General features: G+C 52.5%; 1 protein-coding gene across 2 annotated transcripts; it reads left to right on the top strand.

Annotated features, from left to right (window-relative positions):
- Positions 1-35: 35 nt before the first annotated feature.
- TRIP13 (thyroid hormone receptor interactor 13) lies at positions 36-17392 on the top strand. 2 transcript variants are annotated; one of them, XM_033109773.1, is made up of 13 exons: positions 36-259; positions 1126-1276; positions 2665-2794; positions 3485-3540; positions 4260-4350; positions 5613-5685; positions 8698-8761; positions 9515-9601; positions 9839-9945; positions 12733-12886; positions 14867-14979; positions 16155-16224; positions 16575-17392. In XM_033109773.1, the coding sequence occupies exons 1-13, from the start codon at positions 168-170 to the stop codon at positions 16668-16670; spliced, it is 1284 nt and encodes a 427-aa protein (XP_032965664.1). In that variant the 5' UTR covers positions 36-167; the 3' UTR covers positions 16671-17392. The 2 variants fall into 2 exon arrangements, with proteins under 2 accessions (XP_032965664.1, XP_032965663.1); XM_033109772.1 differs by having other exon boundaries at positions 1126-1291; positions 16575-17389.
- Positions 17393-20519: the final 3127 nt, after the last annotated feature.

The raw sequence follows: 20519 nt of genomic DNA on the forward strand, positions 1-20519 counted from the left end.
CGCCCGCCGGATGAGCGCTTCCGGGTCAGGGGACGCCGAGCGGCGCGCGGCCGATTCAAAGTGCGGGCGGGGCCGGCGGGCGCTTAGGGGGCTGTGGCGACGGTGCGCGGCGGGAGGCCGGGGCCGCCACGTTCCGACCGGGTCCCCGAAGCTCCCTGGGCGGCGCCATGGAGCAGGCGGTGGGCGACCTGAAGCAGGCGCTGCCCTGCGTGGCAGAGGCGCCGACCGTCCACGTGGAAGTGCACCAGCGGAGCGGCAGGTGCGCGCCCCGACCCGAGCGGGCTCCAGCGGAGGCCCGCCGGGGCCAGCCCAGCACCGCTGGGAGCTGGGACGGGCCACGTTCGCAGGGCTCCCAGCCTAGGGGCGGAGTGGGTGTTGTCCTGGGAGCCAGCATCCCTCAGGCCCTTCCGTCGTGCCCGTTCCCCGGGCCTGGTGTCCTGAGTGTCGGGCCAACCCCGTCACTAGCCACTTTGCGATGGGTCCGGCCGGGCTGGTGTCCAGAGGAAGGCGCCTGGGGGTGGTGACGTGGACTTCCACAGACCCTCAGACATGCCGGCCTCCAGAGGCTTTGAGCAGAATGTCCCGGTGAGCTGGGCAGCGGGCGGGGCACACCTTGCTGGTCACACACCTGGGTGCGGGCTCAGGACCGGGCAGGTGGTTGGCGGGCTGAGGGGAGCCTCCGATGCCTCCGTGTGAATCCCAGGCCTGGAGCACTTGTTAAAATGCAGACTGGCAACCTGAGCCCACAGCCGGAGACGTTCCCATCTCATTAGTGGTAGGAATAGCCAATGTTCATTGAGTGCTTTCTGTGTGCCGGCGTGGTCCTCAACACTTAGAACGTGTTCGCTCATCTCCGTGGTAGCTCAGTGTAGCAAGAACTCCTGCCACTGACGCCCTTCATCTAATGGAGAAGCCGGGCGCGGGGTCCTTGGGCCCCTCCCTGAGGTCAAACAGCTGGCAGGCAAGCAGGGGCTCCAGGTTCGTCACCAGGCGGCCCTCCCTCCCACACTCTTAAGTACTCGTAACCACTGCACTTTCAGGTGTCTGCCCTGATTACTTCTTTGAAATGATTGTTACAGTCTTGTTTTCTAACTCAGAACTCGTCTGTGTGTTTTGTGTGCCTAGCACGGCAAAAAAAGAAGATATAAAACTGAGTGTGAGGAAGCTACTTAACAGACACAATATTGTGTTTGGTGATTACACGTGGACTGAATTTGATGACCCTTTTCTGACCAGAAATCTGCAGTCTGTGTCTATCGTTGACACAGAATTAAAGGTGAGAGACCCACAGGTAAGTTACTTACTAATTCCCACTACCGGGATCTGGTTAACCCATAGCTGAGTCCACGAATGGCAGCTTGCTGCTGCGGTCGGTGTACGTCAGACAGGTTTACTCATGTGTTGGTTTGCCGATCAAAGCAGTGGCTGGCTGGGAGTAGACATGGCCCCCGTGTCAGCCTCGACCGGTGCAGTCGGGGGGCACACTGGAAACCCGGAACTTGAGCGGTGGGCTGCACTGCTCAGCCTGTGTGCCTCCTGTCTCATGCTTTCCGTCAGCAACATTTATGGAGTGCTCAGCGCGTGGGGGGCCCGTGGGAGGTATGGGAACAACAGACATGAGGAGGTGGGCTTGCCTTCTCGGAGCTCTTCACCTGGTCCAGCAGGATTCATACCCCTCCGTCTTACAGAGTTCGTGTGTGGGAGCTGAGAGGGGCTTTGTGTGGGCGTGTGGCTGAGTGGGGCAGCTCTGTCACCATTGTAGAAACAGCCCAACGTGTCTGCCTTGGGACAATGTGCCTGTAGTTTCTGTCTTAGAAGGAATCAGTTTGGAAGAATTGATATGGCACTGACATTTCTTCAACCAGGTGGACCTCCCTCTTATATTAGGGCTAATGTTTGTGGCGTTCTTGGAGTTTTATCCACACCGAGATGTGATGTTACTGTACTTGATTTTGGCCAGCCTGCGGGGGACCAGGGAGCTTTCCGACACTTGTGGAAGGACAGAGTAGCACAGCGTAACTGGGGGTCCTGGGTGCTCACCACGAAACATTTTAATGTTCTCATTTCTGAAGAAATTTGTCTTAACAGATAATTATTGTTAACAATAATTGACAATTTGAAATATTTTAACTATCAGAGATGTCTGAACAAATCTGACACATTCACACCAAATATGATGAAATAACCACGAAAAAGAATGAGGTTTCTATCCACTGTACTGACGTAAAAGTGTCTCTATGCTTTAGTAGTAAGTGGGAAAGGCACAGTTAGAAAACTGAGTGGTAGAATTGCTTTTTGGTCAAATGCGTGTGAGTGTGTTTGAGACCAACATCTATGAGGTTGGATGTAGGGAACTTAAACATTCTTCTATATTTGTGTTTTTTCAACAAGTGTGTGTTGACTTTTGTAATTACAAAAACAATAAAGTTGTTTTTCTAAGTAAATGTAGGATCCCAAAAGGGGAGGGAGGGATACACATTTTAAAAAGAACTAATCCTAAATCTGAAATACGATCATAGTCTTTCATCTAATCTAAGAACTGGTCTTTAACATTCTGTACATTCAATCTTTATTTTTGGACTTTGACACCTAATTTTTATAGCTAGAATTAAAAGCGAGTTCTTTTCCAAGTGTACGTGTTTGTTTGGTTTCTCCTGCTCACAGCCCATCGATTTGAGCACGTGCACTATTGCCCTTCACACCTTCCAGCTGAATGAAGATGGTCCCAGCAGTGAGAACCTGGAGGAAGAGACAGAAAATATAACTGCGGCACATCATTGGCTTCTGCCCGCAGGTACTTGTGACAGTGACTGTGGTGCAGTGTGCTGCATCCACAAGGTCAGAGCATGGCACACTGAGCCTTGCCAAGTGGGTTAGCCAAGGAAATGTCTGTCGTTTTGTAAGGTTTTAGGGCGTTTTAGCGCTTCTGAAATGGAAAGTAGATCACAGCAGAGAAAAGTGGGATTTCCTTTGGACGGGTCCTCACAGATTGAATGCGACCTTGCTCTTTGCTGCCCAGGGGGTCCGTCCTGCCAGACCACTCCTCCCCCCGACCTTCTTCTTGGTGCTTCTCCAGGGACTTGCTGATGGGTTCTCGCAGGCAGAGTCCTGGGGTTAATTCTCTCGTCAGGTTTTATGCCGATGTCCTCACGGCTGGACTAGACCTGCCACTCTGCCTTGCCCAAGTGTTGGCTTGTGGGGAGAGTGGTGGGCCGTGTCATAGCACAGATCCAGAGAAGACAGTTGTGCATAATGACATGACAAAAAAGTTGCTCTTCCCCAGTTAAGTATCGGTCAGAAGTCCTACATCACTTGCGTTTATTTTGCATCTTTAATTTTAATAAAAATTTAAAAAAATTAACATCCATGTAATCAGAATCTTAGCATGCCATGTGTGGAGCAGTGGAGCGCACATTGGTGGTTTGGCATATCTAGCCGGTAGGTGTAATGCTTTCCTTAAGTTAGGTTTTTGTTTTTTCCTCAGCGGAATTCCATGGGCTGTGGGACAGCCTGGTATATGATGTGGACGTCAAATCTCATGTGAGTTGCCCTTTTTTCCCAGAAGGCCCATTTGTAGTAGAATTGCTGTAGTGTTGGTCTCCAGCACCGGGGAGCCCTGTGACTCAAATGGGCCCTTGGGAACTGCTGCCCACCAGTAGCCTTCGTTCGGCGTGTCTGTTCCCTGGGATTGCTCCCAAGTGGAGTTGGTCTCTGGGGCGTCTCCTGAGGGGGAAGAGGGGTGCAGAAGGTGACGACAGCTTCTGTTGGGTTTCACTCCTGGACACCCCCAGGGGCTGAGGGGCAGAGTGTGGACAGACAGGTGGGCGAGATCGAGCAAGCACGATGTGGGGATACTCAAAGTCCGTACCCCGTTCCCCTGGCCCCCGTCTGCTCTGGGAAGCCACCCTGAGCCCAGGGAGTCCTGGCTGCTGGCATCTTGTAGTAAATGTGCTGCGTGTGTTGGCCCCGAGGAAGAGGCTTCCCCCTGCTTGATCAGTCCCTTCGTCATTGTGTGCGATGCTGGCATTTTACAGAAAAAGTCCGTGTTCCTCCTTTCCACTCGCGGGAATAATTAGCATGTACCCTCTTTGTCTTGTGTTAACCTTCTGCAGTGAAAGCTTGTGAGGTGTGCAGGAAGCGACTGGCATGGCAGCCACGTGGAGCCACCGCGCTCCTTCCCTGCCGCTCACGTGGCAGCGCATTTGGTGGCAGCCTCTGCCTGTCGGCACCTATATTTGTATTTTCCTTTCTCCACTCAGCTCCTCGATTACGTGATGACAGCGTTACTGTTTTCAGACAAGAACGTGGACAGCAATCTAATCACATGGAACCGGGTGGTGCTACTCCACGGTAACGTACGCGGGGCTGTGTGTGACGTCAGCTTTGTTCGTAGCTTTGTCCGTCTGCGAGGAGTTAAAGCGCTCCTGTGGTGGGAGCCGCAGTTGTCCTCGAGTGCTCCCTGTCCCTGAAGCCAGTGCAGCCCCTGTCTGCACGTTTCCTACCTGACCCTTCATTTGGCCGCCATCAGATTACTGCACTGTGACTTTTCCAGTGTTACTAAACTTTTTGGTGAACTCTCTTATTGCCTCAAGTGACCATAAACTCCTTGGGGTAGAAATTGCCGTGAATTTCTTTGTAGCTTTCTTAGAGCTTCACTTTGAGTAGTTAACTGCAGAAACCCTACTCTACAGAAATTCTGTCTGAGTCTTCTCAGAGGAAGATCGTGTGTGTTTTTCTTAACGTCACTGGATGGAAAGCAATCTAAGATACACAAATTATAGTGAGGTAGGAGCTCAGAGTACCTAGCTTCTTTATACCAGTTAAGATGGTGTAAATGCTTATATACAATCTTTAAAAATGTATCTTTTGAATAGTAGATACCCCGGCACCTTGTCTTGATACCAGATTCAGAATAGGCGATCAGTAGCTATTTCAATAAGTGAAATAAGTTATTTTCCATTTAGAATTTGTTACATGTCCCCTTTTTGATTACTGAAAACGCTTGCAGAAACTCAGAGTTGAATGTGTCAGCATTTTCTGTTAGATGCAAGGCGTTGTAGGTGACATAGCAAGAAGCTGTACAAGGCCCTCAGTTTGCCACTCGTTTAGTGTGGGGTGCAGGCCCTGGTAGAGAGAGCTGCCGGGAAGGCGGTGCTGCTGTGGGCCGCAGGCAGCACGCTTCAGGGCTCGAGTCTCGGTGTTGTCAGCAAGGGTGTATGGGGCTTCCGAAAGGTGCCTTAAGGCCTGGATTTCACAGGACATGTGGCGACGACGAGGGTGTCGGGGAAGCCGGGAGATGCAGTACTCAGAGCTGAGCGGCCCTTGGCCCAGAGGTGGGGACTTTGTTGCGCGGTGGAAGCTAAGACCAGAGACACGAGTTCAAACTGGAATAGAGAGGGAGAGACTTGTACAGTGCGTTGGTGATATTGTATGGCACTTAAACGCCACTAGCAGACTTGTTTGTGAGTTAGCAAGCAGCGCTCGTAATACCATTCGCAGCATCGAAAACTCTGCTCCTTGTTTCGTATTCTGTGGAAAAGACAACTGCTGCTGTTTTCAGAAATTTGTCACAGCCCTGACTTCCCCACATCTGTGCTTGACTTTTGCTGCAGGTCCTCCGGGAACTGGCAAAACATCCCTGTGTCGAGCGCTGGCCCAGAAACTGACCATCCGACTTTCGAGCAGGTATCTTGGTGACTGGAGAGAGGGGAAGGTCCCTGCCTTTCATTTACAACAGTGGGAGCTCTCTCTGTCTGTTAATCGTTTCACACAAGCAGCAGGTCCCTCTGTCAGTGCAAATCAACCAGTTCCTCTGTCATCAGCATCGTCTTAAGTTACGATTTCGATCTGTATAAGTTTATGGACACTTGTTTGGTGAGCAGCACGTGTCTGTCCTGGTGACAGTGGCACGCGTACCTCAGAGAACGTGTTTCTGCTCCTGTGGGTGGGATGACTCGTGGGTGTCAGCTCAGGGTACTTGACGTCCATGCTGGTGGCCTGGTCTGTTGTCACTTACTGGAGGGGCGTGGCCAAGCCTCTGATGGTGGTCTTGTCCGTTTCAGTCTCCTCTGGGTTTGTAGTTTCATCACATTTGGATGAAATTAGTTTTCTCAATTAATTTCCCTGTCCCCCCTTTCTGGGAGTCCATTACTTACATGTTAGACTGTCTGATATTATCCCACAGGCCACTGATGCGCTTTTTTTCCCCCCGGGTTTTGAATTTTTGTTTGTTTCATTTTGGACTGTTTTCTGCAGTATCTACTTTGTTTTTAATTCCATTCAATGCAATTTTTATTTCTGAGAGCGTATTTCTCTGAAACCAGGTTCTGTCTGGTTCCTTTTATACTTTTCATTCCTCTTTTCATTGTGTTATTGTTAAAATCCTTGAGCAAATGGGTAATAGCCATTTTAATGTTCAGATAATTTTGTTTTAATGTGGACGTTGGGATTTGAAGTGTCTGAGTTATCCATCTGAAGTGTTCTGGTAGGCATTTCAGTTATTTGTGATTTGGTATGATCCTTTTGAGGGTCAGTTTTAAGCTTTGTTAGAGAGGGGTCTCAGTGTCCTCTAGGGGCCGCCTGGAGACTCAGCTGGACACCAGGAATGCATAATGAGTACTCTCTGCTCCGGCGACTCGGAATTTGAACACACCCAGCCTACGGGAGCGCCAGGAACTGTTCAGCTCACACATGGGCACAGCCTCATGGCTTTCCCTGCTCATAGCGTCCAACTGTTCAGTAAAGACTCGAGGGACCCCGCGATGGTTTCTGGCGCTTAATTCCAGAAAATCTCCCTCCGCTCTGGAACTCTGCTCTGTAACCTCCAGTTGCCTCAGGCTCTTTGAACTCTGACCTCTGTCTCCTCTGCTTAGTATGATGGCCGTGCCCTTCCTGGGTCGTGCCCGGTGCTCCAGGCAGAGAGACAGGGTGCCTGCAGAGCTCACCTCATTTCCCTTCTCTCGGGTCCCAGTTCTCAGATGCCTCTTGGCCAGTGTCCTTTACAGGTGTTTCGTTTCTGTTGTCCAGTTTTCTAATTGATGAAGGCAAAGGGTTATTCTGGTACCTGCTACTCCAGTTTGGCTTTAGAAAAGGAAATGCTGTGAGGTTTATTTTCGAATGTATTTCCTTTTCAAAATGTCTTGTATTTGTACATAGGAAAATTTCTTTATTTCAACCCTTTATTTTATGTTTAGGGACTTGGCCTTCGTCTTAGCATACTATAGTGCCACCTGTGGTTTAAAGCTCTCTAGGGGCAGGTTTCTAAAACAGCAGAGTGAAGATGTCATTACAAGAAATACAACTTTTTCCAGTACAGTCAGGCACCGTATAGCTGTGTTTCAGTCACCCACAGACCACATATACAACCGTGGTCCCGTACGGTTACAACGGAGGTGAAAAATCCTACCGCCTGGTGACATCACAGCTGTGGTCACGTCTTAGCTCACCGCACCCCTCACGTGTTTGTGGTGACACAAACCTGCATGTTTCTGGTGAAAACACCTACTGCGCTGCCAATCGCATGAAGGAACAGCACATACAGTGACGTGCAGGGCGCGCTGCTTGACAATGGCAATACACGACGGCACTACTGGCGTGTGTGTTCAGTTTTTGTCCTCACTTTACAGTGGACTCTCTACTGAGAGCAGTTTGCTGTGACACAGTGTGCAGGTTACGCCTCAGCAGCCTCCCCGTGTCGTGATCACATCCTTTCCTCCTGTGCTGGACGGAGTCCCGTGATGTTTTAGGTCGTGACGTGCTGCACAGGCCTGAAGCCCGGGTGTGCAGTGGGCTGGGCTGTCACTGATGTTCTCACAACAGTGACACACATTCCTCAGAAAGTATCCCATCGTCAGGTGACACGTAACCATACTAAGAGCTGGAAATAATGTATTTTGTGGCTCAGAAACGGCACACGAAGCCGTTGTTGCTTCCTTAATAATCAAAATGCTTTATAATTAACTTTAGTATTCAATCCAATCTTTATTTCATTAGGGAATCTGTCCCCTTTTCTCTGTTTTGTAAACAGAACTAGTAAATGGTCTTTTCCTCTTAGTGGAAAGTCAGTGATACTTTTTGAAAGTAATTCTTTTTCTTCTGTGGGCTTTTGACAAGAACAAAACTAAAGAGGGCCTGGGAGCCGGCTTCTCTCCCGCCTCAGTCTGGTTCCCTGTTTGAGTCTAGTCAGGACTCAGTGCGTCCGGATGTCTCGGCCACCTCCTGCGTGACGGGAGTGTTAGCACTAGACTTCCGTCCACGAGTGTGTGCTAAGGTCGTCCGAGCATTCAGAGCAGGAGGTGATTTTGTGCCGTCGTTCTCAAGGGTTTTGTGGAAGGAAGAGAAAATGTTCAGCTCCAGTCTAAACTTGTGATGTTTATATATTGATTTGTTTGCTGGATTAGTACCAATAATACGTTTTAAATGTAGAAATGTCAATTGCAAGTAGGTTAAAAATGAAAGGGGCTGTACTCTTGCTTTAATTCAAGTGAAGATATCACTCTGTGAAAAACCTTGCTTTGCTTCCACTAGAACTTTTGGTTGTGTCCTGTTAGATTTTTCACACTTAGTATGCAGGCTTCCTGACCCATCAGTTCTCTGTCAGTAGATAGGATTGAACAAGTCAGTAGTTCCCACAGGCAGGGCAGTGGGAGAACTGGGGCCAATCGTGAAGTGGGTGTCTTAACTCTTTTATCATCCTAGGTACCGGTATGGCCAGTTAATTGAGATAAACAGCCACAGCCTCTTTTCTAAATGGTTTTCAGAAGTAAGTATTAATATTCTAATTCTCTGGATTGTCGACCATGTTGTTGAAAAGGTGTTGTGTATATTAGGCAGACTTTCTGTGGGGCTCCCTTTCTGGTCAGAGGAAAGTTCCACAACTAAACAGTAACGTAGAAATGGTCTGAGGCCCGAGAGCAGGGGCACATGCAAACCCATGACTGCTGGGACAGCACATTCAGCGTTATCTGAGGAGGGAGGGGACCCCAAGTTCTGACCTGGGCTGCACCCCTCACCTAAGAATGCCCTCGGGCCTGAGCCTCATGCCCCTGTGAACCGGGGGCTTGGCTAGGTGACATCACGAGGGCCCCTGACCTCTGAAGCCGTGTTAGCAGGCCCGTCTGGCAGATGGGAGTGGGGACAGGGAGTGTCCATAAGGGGTGTGCCTGGCCAGTTTACATGTTTGCAGCCGTGACCCATCTCGTGGCTGGTGTAAGGACAGCTGGGAAAGGGACAGTAAGAGGCAGGCAGACAGGTGCGCCGTGTGGCCCTGGAAGGGAGGCATGTGGACTCAAGTCTCGGCGTCCTGGCACATGAGACGGGGAGATGGGGCTTTGGGTGGACCTCCTCCCCTGCAGTCCTGGCTTCTGGGACTCGGAGTTCTTCGAGGGCCGTCAGGAGACCGAGCTTGTGGGTCCACCTGGGGTCAGAGCAGTGCCAGGCAGGGACGGTGGATGCATGTGTTTCCCAGGCAGTGTGATGAGTGCGTGGCAACACTGAAAGAGTGTGTTGGTTCCAGAGTGGCAAGCTGGTGACTAAGATGTTCCAGAAGATCCAGGACCTGATCGATGATAAGGACGCCCTGGTGTTCGTGCTGATTGACGAGGTCGGTGTGTCCAGCCAGTAAACCTGTGGGGGGGGATCAGGGCTAAGTCACCTCTCACTGCTGCCCGGCCTCCGTCTGGCACGCACTGCCATCCTTGGCACCCCACATGTTGAGCTGGCACAGGCAGGCTCCTGCACACCCACTCGTTTGTTCGTTCACTCTCTCAGTGGACGTGTTTCGTGGCTGCCCTGTGGGGCCAGGCACGGTCATTTTTGACCCATTGCTCCGTCCCCACAGGTGGAGAGCCTCACAGCTGCCCGCAATGCCTGCAGGGCGGGCACCGAGCCTTCAGATGCCATCCGCGTGGTCAATGCCGTCTTGACCCAAATCGATCAGATTAAAAGGTAATACAGTCACGTGCTGCTTAACAACGGATATGTTCTGAGAAATGCGTTGCTAGGTGATCCATCGTCTGTGAACATGACAGAGGCAGGAGGGTACTGCCCACTGCACTCCTGGGCTGCGTGCTTCAGCCTCCTGCACCTGGGCCACAAGCCTGGAAGCGTGTGAGGGCACCAAGGACCGTAGGTGATTGGAACATGGTATTTGGGCAGCTAACCAGAGCCAGGGCACAGCGAGCACACGGTGTAGAAGGTAATATGTGTGCACGTTCACGCACATTGGGACAGGGGGCTCTGGAGGGAAAGAAGGAAAAAGGGAGAGACTGGGAGAGGAGAGATGGAAAGAGACCCAGGGAAATAAGCCTGAGATGAGAAATAATAAAAGGGAGACGAGGGAAACGAAAGGGAAGTGAGCTTGAGCACGAGCGTGTGCAGGGCCTCTGGCTCCCTCGCCAACCCCGGGGTCCCGGCCACAAGTGGTGCCTGGTGGGAGGACAGCATCCTGAGCCTCCCCATCCAGTCAAACCACCCAGAGCCAGCGGTAAGTTCAGCATTGTAGGTGGATCCAGCCTTTGCTCTCAGCGTCGCCAGCAAACCTGTGTTTCTAATGCATCGTGACCTCGTGGACCCACCATCAGATGTGGGTGGACCCACCATCACCGAAATGGCATGAAGCAGCGTGTGGCTGTAAAGGACCAGACACCCAGTGACGTGACGTGACAGGTCGCAGAGAGGTTGTGTGAGGCTCACAGACGTTTCTTCCTACTCCAGTTCTCCTAACGAAACATGCCTCTGCCATGGAGTGTCGGCTCTTTGTCCACTTCTGAGTGGTGTACACTTACTGCATTTTAGGACTTATGCACTTTATAGAGTATTAAAATGGGAACCAGAACTTGGACCTGGTGAAAACTTGCGCCCTCCCTGCTGAGCAGCATAAAAGGAAGCACGGGCGCTCTGTCCCCACGTGCCAGCACCATGGTATGTGTCGCGGCCGAGGTGCTGGCACCGGGCAGAGTGCCACCTGCTCGCCCTTCGTGGGCCCAGCTGTCACGTCTGCACCGTCCAGCCATGCAGGTCCAGGGCCTGAGCTCAGGACACCAGCGTTGTTCCCGCTGTAGGGAGCGAGCCCCACAGACCTGACTCATGGGGCAGTGACGTCTGAAGCAGAGCCCCAGCTGTCCTTCATGGGACATCCACGCTCCCTCCACCATCCGGCATCCTGCTTATTCTCCAGTGTCTGCTCCCGGGATGCCAGGGCTCCCGAGTGTCGCCCAGAAGCTAGCTCGTTGGATGTGCAGCGACAGTGACTACACTGCTGAGGAATGTGTTGGCTTGGCCCTCGCCGCTGTAGGCGGTGGAGAATGTCTGGCTTCCTGGAGGTGTGCTTGTCTCCTGCGCTCAGCTGCAGGGGCCTCTTGCTTTCCGCCCTTCCACAGGCGAGCCTCGTGGGACGTGTTGCCCCTCCTTGTAGCTGCTTCCGTCCCTCCGTGATTTGCTTCTCAGTCTGGTTTCTACCCCTTGCTCAGCCGAGCGCTCAGTTTTCTCTTCCTGGAACTTTCCTCAGCAGTTTCCTCCATCTTCACTCCTGACTACCTCAGTTTCTGCTACCGGCGTTTCCCCACCGTCTCTTCAGGGGCCCCTGCACAGCCTGTTCACAGCTTTTTGTCATCTGGCATTACTCATGGTTCAAGTGGGTGAGCCCCGGTCACAGATCTGTGTGTCCACCGTGAGCAAACGTCAGACACGCTCCCAGGCTGCTCATTCTGCACTGAAGCCCCAACTTCCCGGGTTCCCGTGACAACAATGGCTGTCGTGCACCCACCATTCAAGCCAGGACATGTCGCCCTGACACTCCTCCTGTTGCCGGCTGTGTGGACTCGGGAAGGAGCAGAGACACGTGTTGGCCCGGTTCCTCTCGCCTGCCTTGCCTCACGTTGCGTTACACCCTGGTTCAGGCCCCTCTCGGGGTAATCCTTGCACGCCTGCCTCTATGCAGGTCAAATGCTTTGTAACAAACCCCCCGGGACGTGACTCCAACCACACGCTCCCTCTGTGTCCCCACTCAGCTGCTGGGCTGAGCAGCCAGCTCCCCTGCCTCTGCCCAAGCTCCTGAGACCCGTGTGCCCGCGCCACAGGGCAGCACCCTCATGCCAGAGTCCGGGTGAAGCCCGTCCTCCCAGGTGCTTCCCCAGCCACACCTGTGTGCTGTCGGCGGGCCCTGTGCCCACACCCACCAGGCCAGGAAGTGTGCTCGCCAGGCCCTGTGCCGGCCCATGTTGGTGAGCAGAGCAATGACAGTGGCCTTGTGGAACCTGGAAGCTAACGGGGAAGCGGCTGGTACTCGGGATAAATAATTCAGCTCCACTGTGTTGGGGTGACAGGACCTGTGAGATGAGCAGTCGGGCGGTGGTGTGAGTCCCGGCCGAGCGGTCAGGGACACTCCACAGAGATGGCAGCTTCACCGCAGTTGAAGGAGGCAAGGGAACAGTCAGCAGGAGTCTAGGGGAGCTTTCCAGAAGGCAGAGGAGCAGATGGAGCACAGGCCCCGAGAGTGTTCTGGCACGCTGTGCTGTGGCCAGGACAGCCTGATGGGAGAGGGGTTCAGCAGCAGCTCGGGTGAGGGCCGTGGGAGGCCTTGCGGGCTGGCATTGGGGCAGTGGCTGCGCCCAGCCCAGTGATGGTGGCCGAACGCCCAGGACCTTCGAGGGCATCTGACACTCCCCGTGTAGGGTAGGCTATAGTCAGGTCACTGAGGCGTGGGGTGACCGGTCCTTGCTCTTCTGCCTCCAGGCACTCCAACGTGGTGATTCTGACCACTTCCAACATCACGGAGAGGATCGATGTGGCTTTCGTGGACCGTGCAGACATCAGGCAGTACATCGGGCCGCCATCTGCAGCAGCCATCTTCAAAATCTACCTGTCCTGTTTAGAAGAACTGATGAAGGTGCCAGGGTTTTCTTTCTCTGTACTAATCAGTCAGTAGATTTCGTATGTTTTCACAATTTCTGGCATAGCATAATAGGCCAGTATGGAATGAGGGAGTTTGACATGGCGTTAACCCTGTCAACGCCATGAGATTTTCAATTTATTGTATCTGGCAGGTTGCCCTAATAGAATTACGGCCACTGACTCAGTGTTTCCTTCCTTGAGCACAAAATGGTCACCACAAGCCGTGATAGTTGCTCTCCCTGCAGGTGATGAGTGGGAGGGGTGTGGGCTGTGGTCAGCCTTCCCGGCATGGCCTGGTTCTCACAGCCTTTGCAAGTGACCCGCTCTCTGGGCTTTGGTTTCCTCCCCTGAAAGAACAGTAGTGTTCCTGGTTCAGAGGGAGGCCGTCCTGACTAGATGTCGTTGCTCACAGGGAGTTCCTATTCCTTCTGACTGGAGGTCATAGTTCATGGGCTATCATCGGAGGTCATAGTTCATGGGCTATCATCGGTTGCAGTGTTCATGTCCCTTTGGTCCCGAGTTCTAGCGATGGCGGTGAGCACAGCAGCAGTGAGTGTGGTGATGGTCACCGTCAGTCTCTTGTATCTCAGTCTATCGGACCTGCCGTGTGCCTGGTGCCAGGAGCTCTGGGCACTGGGGGGACGGTGGTAACCACCCCAGCCAACAAATGGGCGTTGACATGGTGATCACAGTAATGGCATCGTTGTAACTGCTGGTGGGGTGGGATCGACGACCCCCGCCTGCAGCCACCACCTGGCACCGTGGACCCAGGGCCCCAGCCTCCTCAACAAGGATGGCGCAGCGTCTGCGATGGGGACGGGAGCTGGTCTCGGCACTGGTCTCAGAGCTGGGGCTGCGCTGTCCTGGTGTGCACATCCGGCCTGCTTTCTGTGGCGTGGGAGATGGAGCGGGGCCCTGTGGAGCTTTGACGGAAGTCCCAAGTGACAGGCAGAGTGTTGTGACGCAGTGCTGCTGCCCAGGAGCCAGTGCAATGGCGGGTCCAGCTGGAGGCCACCAAGGGCCTTCAGTGTGGTGTCACGCTCACATTTGTGCTATGAATCCCGGGGCTGGTTAAGGTTACGCGTGCACAGTCTTCCTGGGAGCTGAGCGTGTGTCTAGACAGCTTGTGGTAAGTTAAGGCATTCCGATGTTGCCTTGGAGATTTGGCCGGTCCTGAAGGCATGTGACTGTGGTCCTCTGTCAGGAGCCTGCCGTCTGCCATGCTCACTCAACTAATACTGGATGGCGTGTGTCAGTGGAGGGGCAGCCGGGAGCCTGAGGCAGGCAGGAAAGTCACAACACACCGAACGCAAACTTCTGAATTTACCCATGACCTTCACCAAACCTCCAGCCTGGGCTTTCTCCTCTCCGGGTTCCCAAGTCAAAACAGTTCATGTCCGGATGCATTAAGTAGTGGTCATTTGGTCATCATGGCAGCCTGACAGTTCAGCGTGGTGACTGGCAAAGAGTGTCCAGTGTAGTCATGTGGTCTGCATGGCGAACACGGTGGCTCAGCTCCTGGGTCTGTCATTCCACCGAGTGAGGGTCTTATCTTACAAACAGCAAACAGACCCTACTTGAAAGGCAGGTCAAATCCTGGCTCCCAGGCCCAACTCTGCCTGTGGCTTGTGACACGTCCTTGAAACCGAGTAACAAACTGGACTCCTGCCCGGACATGCGGTCACGACACATTTTGGCCAAAAGCACAGAGGAGACTGGGTCACTGCTGGGTTCTGAGACGTGTTTTATTTGTGGTGTTTAAGAAGCGGGTGGGGTGGGGTGGGGTGGGGTGGGGACAGGTGTGCACGTGCGTGTGCACACGCACCCACAAGGGGAACGGGAAACCAGCCTATTTCCTGGTCAGCTGTGCGTGGGAAGTGCTCTCTGTTTGCATTTCTGTAAGACGTGATGTGGTTTGTGTTCGCTCACTAAGTGCTGTCCTGTTGCTGACGTGTGCGTCCCACCCTGTCCCCAGTGTCAGATCATATACCCTCGCCAGCAGCTGCTGACCCTGCGTGAGCTGGAGATGATTGGCTTCATTGAAAACAACGTGTCGAAGTTAAGCCTCCTTTTGAGTGAAATTTCAAGGTGCGATTGACCTCGTTTTTGTAACCAAGAAGAAAAGTCCATTCACTACAGTAATGGGGTAGTCTTAATTGACTGTAGCCGTCTGGTTAGTGGTTTGGGGGTCAGAGGAAAGGAAGTTGAGTCCTGAGTCATCACACACAGGCTGGGGGAGCCCCTTCGTCCCCGAGTTGCTGGACCAGAGGATGGAGGTCCACTGCCCTCCCGAAGAGGCCATCAGCTAATGGGAAAAAGTGCTACACTTATATCTGCAGACTGATGTTCAAATTAAGGTTTTCTTGATGCATTAATGATTTCTTAAGCAATATTTGTTAAATGTTTACAAATTGGCAAGAAGAAAATAAGAGAAGCTTTTCCTTAAATTAGCAAAGGAAATAACTGCAGGGTCATATGCTTGGTGCTTTGGGAAAGAAAAGACCGTGTACGGTCCTGCCCTGGTAGCCGAGAGACGCGTAGCACGTGAACACCGGGAGTCTCTGGCACGCGGGCGAGGCCCAGGGCTGGTAGCGCTTTCAAGGCCTCTGGTGACGTTGGGGGTCAAGGGAAGGTGGGAAATGGAGCAGTGTCTCGGAGGACAGTTCAAATTCGGATAAACTGGAGAGAAAATGGGAAGGTCACGGGCACCGTGTGTACAGGGACCTCAGGTGGGTTGCACTGCAAAGACCAGGTAATGGCACTGGGGGCGCTGAGCTTCCGAGTTCTGACCAGAGAGTCTGAACTTCATTCTGAGACTGTGAGGCACGTGGAAGCTTTTGAACAAAGCATGAAGAACGGTATTTTTTAAAGGTGGTTTTTTTCGGATTATATGGTGAAGTGGTTTAAGTGGTAGAAATGGGACGGGGGGAGCGGTTCAGAGCCTCGGACAAAAGTTACTGAAGACATGAACCAGCCTAGTTACCTGGGTAACCCGTGTTGCCAGCCATGCCCACCGCATCAAGCTCTGTGCCTGGCACTCCTGGGCAGGTGGACATGCGGTCCCTGAGCACAGCGGCACCCGTGGGTGGCATGTCAGGGCAGCAGGGACCCCTTCCCACCTGAACAGTAACTGAGGACTCAGGGAGACCAGCCCCACTCCAAAGGCCATGGGAGAAGGAACGTTTAGAGACAGGGGTGGGAAACTAGCCCTGACACACAACTGTTTGTATGGATTGACGTCCCAAACTTGGTTACGTTCACAGGAGGAGCGAGGGCCTGAGCGGCCGTGTTCTAAGAAAACTCCCGTTTCTGGCTCACGCGCTGTACATCCAGGTGAGTGTTCCACAGCCCCACCCTCACCTCTGGGCGCCCTCCTCACCCACTCTTGCAGCAGGGTGTGACCTCGCTGGGAGGCATACTGAATACTGTTGGGATGTCTGCCGTCTTTTCCTCCATTTCTAAAGGGACAGGCTCCTGGGCAGTGGGAAGCGTTGACCTTAACGGCGGGGCCCTCTTGAGCCCTTTGGGAGGAGGTGGTCGTGCTGGGCTTGACTCACACAGAACAGCAGTGGCACCTCTGCCCAGAGTCGTCCCCTCTGCTCTCTGCGCCGTGGGTGGGGTGGGTGCAGCCAGTGGCACCCCAAGGGCGAGGGCCACCTCACCATGCCTGTGTATTCTTCCAGGCCCCCACTGTCACCATTGAGGGCTTCCTCCAGGCCCTGTCTCTGGCGGTGGACAAGCAGTTTGAAGACAGGAAGAAGCTTTCCCCTTGCACTTGATCCGGGCTCCTCCACCTGCGGTTTTCAAATGGTGAACACAGTGAGGACAGTGCCCTGGAGATCTCCATACACATGGCTGGGCCTGCAGAGCCAAGCGTTACTGAAGGAAGTGTGTTGCACTTACATACTTTCAATGCACATTGAAGGCAAGTGGCCTGCTATTTTCACTGTCTGAAAGGGTCGTAGTTCAATTTCTATTGTCTGTAAAGAACTGTCTAGATGTTTTTATTTCATCCTTCCGCCAGTCGATCAGACACAAACTGCTGACAAATTTTGTTTAATAAAGATGATTAATATGGTTAGGGAAACAAGGATTTGATTGTAGCATTAAAAATGTACACGTCACTCAGGATAGAAGACGGCATTTGCTCTCTGACGTGAGCTTGTTTTCTTTAGTGCACATTTCCAAGACTACTTCATGAATAAGGAAACCTTATTCCTGTGTTCTAGAAACTGAGAAAAAATTCTAGGTAAAGTGTTCTTTGCAATAGTCAGACATGGTCCTCTGTGGGAGAGCTGCAGTGTTCAGGTGAAACGTGTGTGTGTGAACGCCCCTCATAACCAGCATTATCACAGCTCAAATGAAGATTCACGTTCACAGATCTGAAATAAATTGGCCGATAATTGGTATATTCCACCAATTATGAATTAGAATATTATGTTTGCTTTTATCTCATGCTAAAATAAATTTCATATTAGTGTTTTATACATATTTTTAAAGAACATGTTACCTTTCATTATATCTTTTTAAGTATTAAACTTTTTCCAGAATGTTCTCATTTTGTTTCTCTTATCACTCTCAAATGCTTTGAATTTTATTTAAGAATTGCTCACACGACTACTTAACTTTTAGCTGGTTTTATGCTTTGAGGAAGAAGTACAGTAGAGGCTGTGCCCATTTCATGGGAGCTGCACACACAGCCATGGGGAGGGGTTCTCAGGCTGGCGGAGGAGGACCCCCCAGGTCGTGGCACATGCAGGTTTCGTCCCGGTGCCATCTGTCATCCTTGGTGCCAGCCAGATGCAGAACTAGATCTCGTGAGTCCTGCCTTGGAGACCAGAGCCTGGCTCTGGTTTCCTAAAGACCTTGAAATGGGGTCTGTGGGCACCGGGGCAGGAGGGGGGCACTCCACGCTGCAGTATCGGGGCTGAAGCAGGTGAGGACTGTGAAACAACTTCATTTCACAGGTTTGCTGCTGAGATGCCCAATGTCTGGGTATCCAGGTGGAAGGAAAGGCCCTGAGGAGAAGAGAGAGAGTGCAGGCTCTGTGGCTGGTGAGACACACGGTGAGGGAGACAGCCCGGGGAGAAGAGAACCGAGAGAGGGACGGGGATGGGGACAGGTGCGGTGGGGCCTTGGAGCCCTGTGGGCTGAGGATAGGAGATCTGAGTGAGGGGGCTCCACCAGATCTAGACACATTTCCCAGAAAGTGGCTTCCAGGGGTTCTGTTCTGTGGGTGTGGCTGGTGTGTCTGCCCAGGCGCCACTAGAGGGCAGCACTGCTCCGTGGGACAACAGGAGGGCGCACCAGTCTCACCAAGACCCCAGGGTGGAAACTAGTCAGCAGAGGTGGCCAGCCAGGCCAGGTGTGTCTGTGTGCATGTATGTGCACGTGTGTCTGCCTGTGGATATGTATATGGACATCTGGGCATTTGTGATGGGGGGCGGGCCATGGGAACTCAGGTATTCTCGGCCCCTCGTGCCTCCCCAGAACCTAGCTCACTCGACAACATGGGCCATCTTCACACCCACCTTTCCTTTCAGGGAGGTCCCTGCTTGACATGGGTGGGCCAAGGTATGAGGTGTGCGTCACACCTGGGCCCCAAGCCCAGGATGTGGTACTTGGCTCCTGGCCTGACCCAGGCTGTGGTGGGCACTTTGTGGGATGGGATGCAGCCAAAATCCCCAGATGCCCGTCACCGGGCGTGGCTGGCTGCTCCCACTGGCCCAGGGCCAGGGCCAGGGCCAGGATGTGGTGGGGCTGCCATGCCCATGAGGGGCAGGTGTGTGAAGATGGTGCCCTGTTCCTGGGGTGATGTGGGCCAGAGCACTGCCCCCAGAAACTCCACGGGTGGTGAGACCCGGCAGGCGCAAGTGAGCACCGGTCAGGGAGCCGTGTGTGTGTGACCGCCTCTGGTCCTTTGTGAGTCCTCCAGAAGAGTGGGCATGAGCCATGGCCTGGGGCCCCAGGGGCTGCTGCAGCCGTGAGGCCACACGTGGTACAGGCGCAGGGACGTGCTGATGGGACCACCGCTCAGCCCAGCCTGAGGGAGTCCACGGCCATGCCAGGGTCCTCGGCTTCTGCAGGATCCATGTGAGTGCACATCGAGAACAGGTCACCTTGCACCCTGCCCGTCACGGGGAGGTCAGTTTCTGAGGTTTCTACTTGGCCTTCCCACGAGAATGGCTCTTACCCGCAGGCCAGGACCCACTGTTGGGGGTCACCCTGACTGCCAGGTTTCAGTCCCAATGACACATGGGGCTGGGAAAAGACTGGAAACTCCCACGGTACAGGGGTTCTGGTGCCTCAGCCCCTGCTGCCCCAGGACTCTTCCGCACAGGCCTGGAGGCCAGAGAAAGTTGGCACACAATTAAGCTTTTTGAGGGGAGGCGTGGAAAAGCCAATGCCTAACTTGGGAAAATGACTCTGGGGTGGTACCGTTGGGGGCTATCGCGATGAGCTGATAGCCCTCACCCTGGGAAAGATGAGGTAGCGTAGAAGCAGGTGAAGGGTAGGGTAGGCTGAGAGGACATGCCAGGAGATTGCGGCAGAGATGGTGCTGCCCAAACGCCGCCCCCGCTCCGTCAGCACACTTTCCCAGCTTCCCTGAGTGGGTGTGGCCTGTGGGAGTAAAGGGGTGAGATGCGCGTGGCTTCCAGGGACAGGCGGCTTGAGCCATGTGTGGAAACTGGTATAGCCTCCCAGGAGGAGCCTGACTGAGTGAAGGGGGGACAGCCCCACCCTGCCACCCCCAGTGTCAGGAGATAGACCTGATACCACTGAGTCCAGCCATCACACCTGCTGTGGATATGGCACAGGGCAGACAATAATACACAGGAATGAATGTGATGATGACTTACCTTTGCACCTAAGGCCAGGGAGCCCAACACTTGGAAGCCCAGAGTTCCTGGTACGAGACACCACTTCATGGCCCAGGTAAGGAAGCAGCTGCTCCCGTGGATGCACTTACTGTCACTCGTGTCACCATGATGCTGCTGCTAGAATTAGCTGAATTATCATTTGTTACTGGAAACCTTCCTCTGCTGTCACCTGCGTTATCTTTTATGATGGGAGAATTTCCTCCTCTGTCACATTTATGACTGAAAATGTTTTCTCAATTTTTCTGAGTTATCATTTTGAATGAAAACATTTTGTTCTCTATCACCTGAATTATTTATGACAGGAAATGTATCTCTATCACCTGAGTTATCACTGATGACTGGAAACCTTCTTCCTCTATAACCTGAGTTGTCATTTATGACTAGAAATCTTCCTCTATATTTTGAATTATTATTTATGACTGAAAACCTTCCTTATCAATCACCTGAGTTATCATTTATGACTGGAAATATTCTTCCTCTTTAAATTAAGTTATCATTTATGAGTGAAAACATTTTGTTCCTAGCACCTGAATTATCATTTATAGCTAGAAATGTTCCTCTATCACAAGCGTATTACTTATGACTGAAAACTTTATTCCTCTATCACCTGAGTCATCATTTATGACTAGAAACCTTCTTTCTCAATCATCTGAGTTACCATATATGACTGAATACATTTTGTTCTCTTATCATCTAAATATAATTTCTGACTGGAAATATTTCTCTATCCCCAGAGTTATTTATGAC

Source organism: Rhinolophus ferrumequinum, chromosome 7, assembly GCF_004115265.2.
Source record: "Rhinolophus ferrumequinum isolate MPI-CBG mRhiFer1 chromosome 7, mRhiFer1_v1.p, whole genome shotgun sequence".
NCBI lineage: Eukaryota > Metazoa > Chordata > Mammalia > Chiroptera > Rhinolophidae > Rhinolophus > Rhinolophus ferrumequinum.

Excerpts from the sequence above, each read along its gene's own strand:
- TRIP13 (XM_033109772.1), top strand. The coding sequence starts at position 168 with ATGGAGCAGGCGGTGGGCGACCTGAAGCAGGCGCTGCCCTGCGTGGCA. Across the intron at positions 4,351-5,612 it reads CCGGGTGGTGCTACTCCACG|GTCCTCCGGGAACTGGCAAA; the intron begins GTAACGTACGCG and ends CTTTTGCTGCAG. Across the intron at positions 8,762-9,514 it reads TTTCTAAATGGTTTTCAGAA|AGTGGCAAGCTGGTGACTAA; the intron begins GTAAGTATTAAT and ends TGTTGGTTCCAG.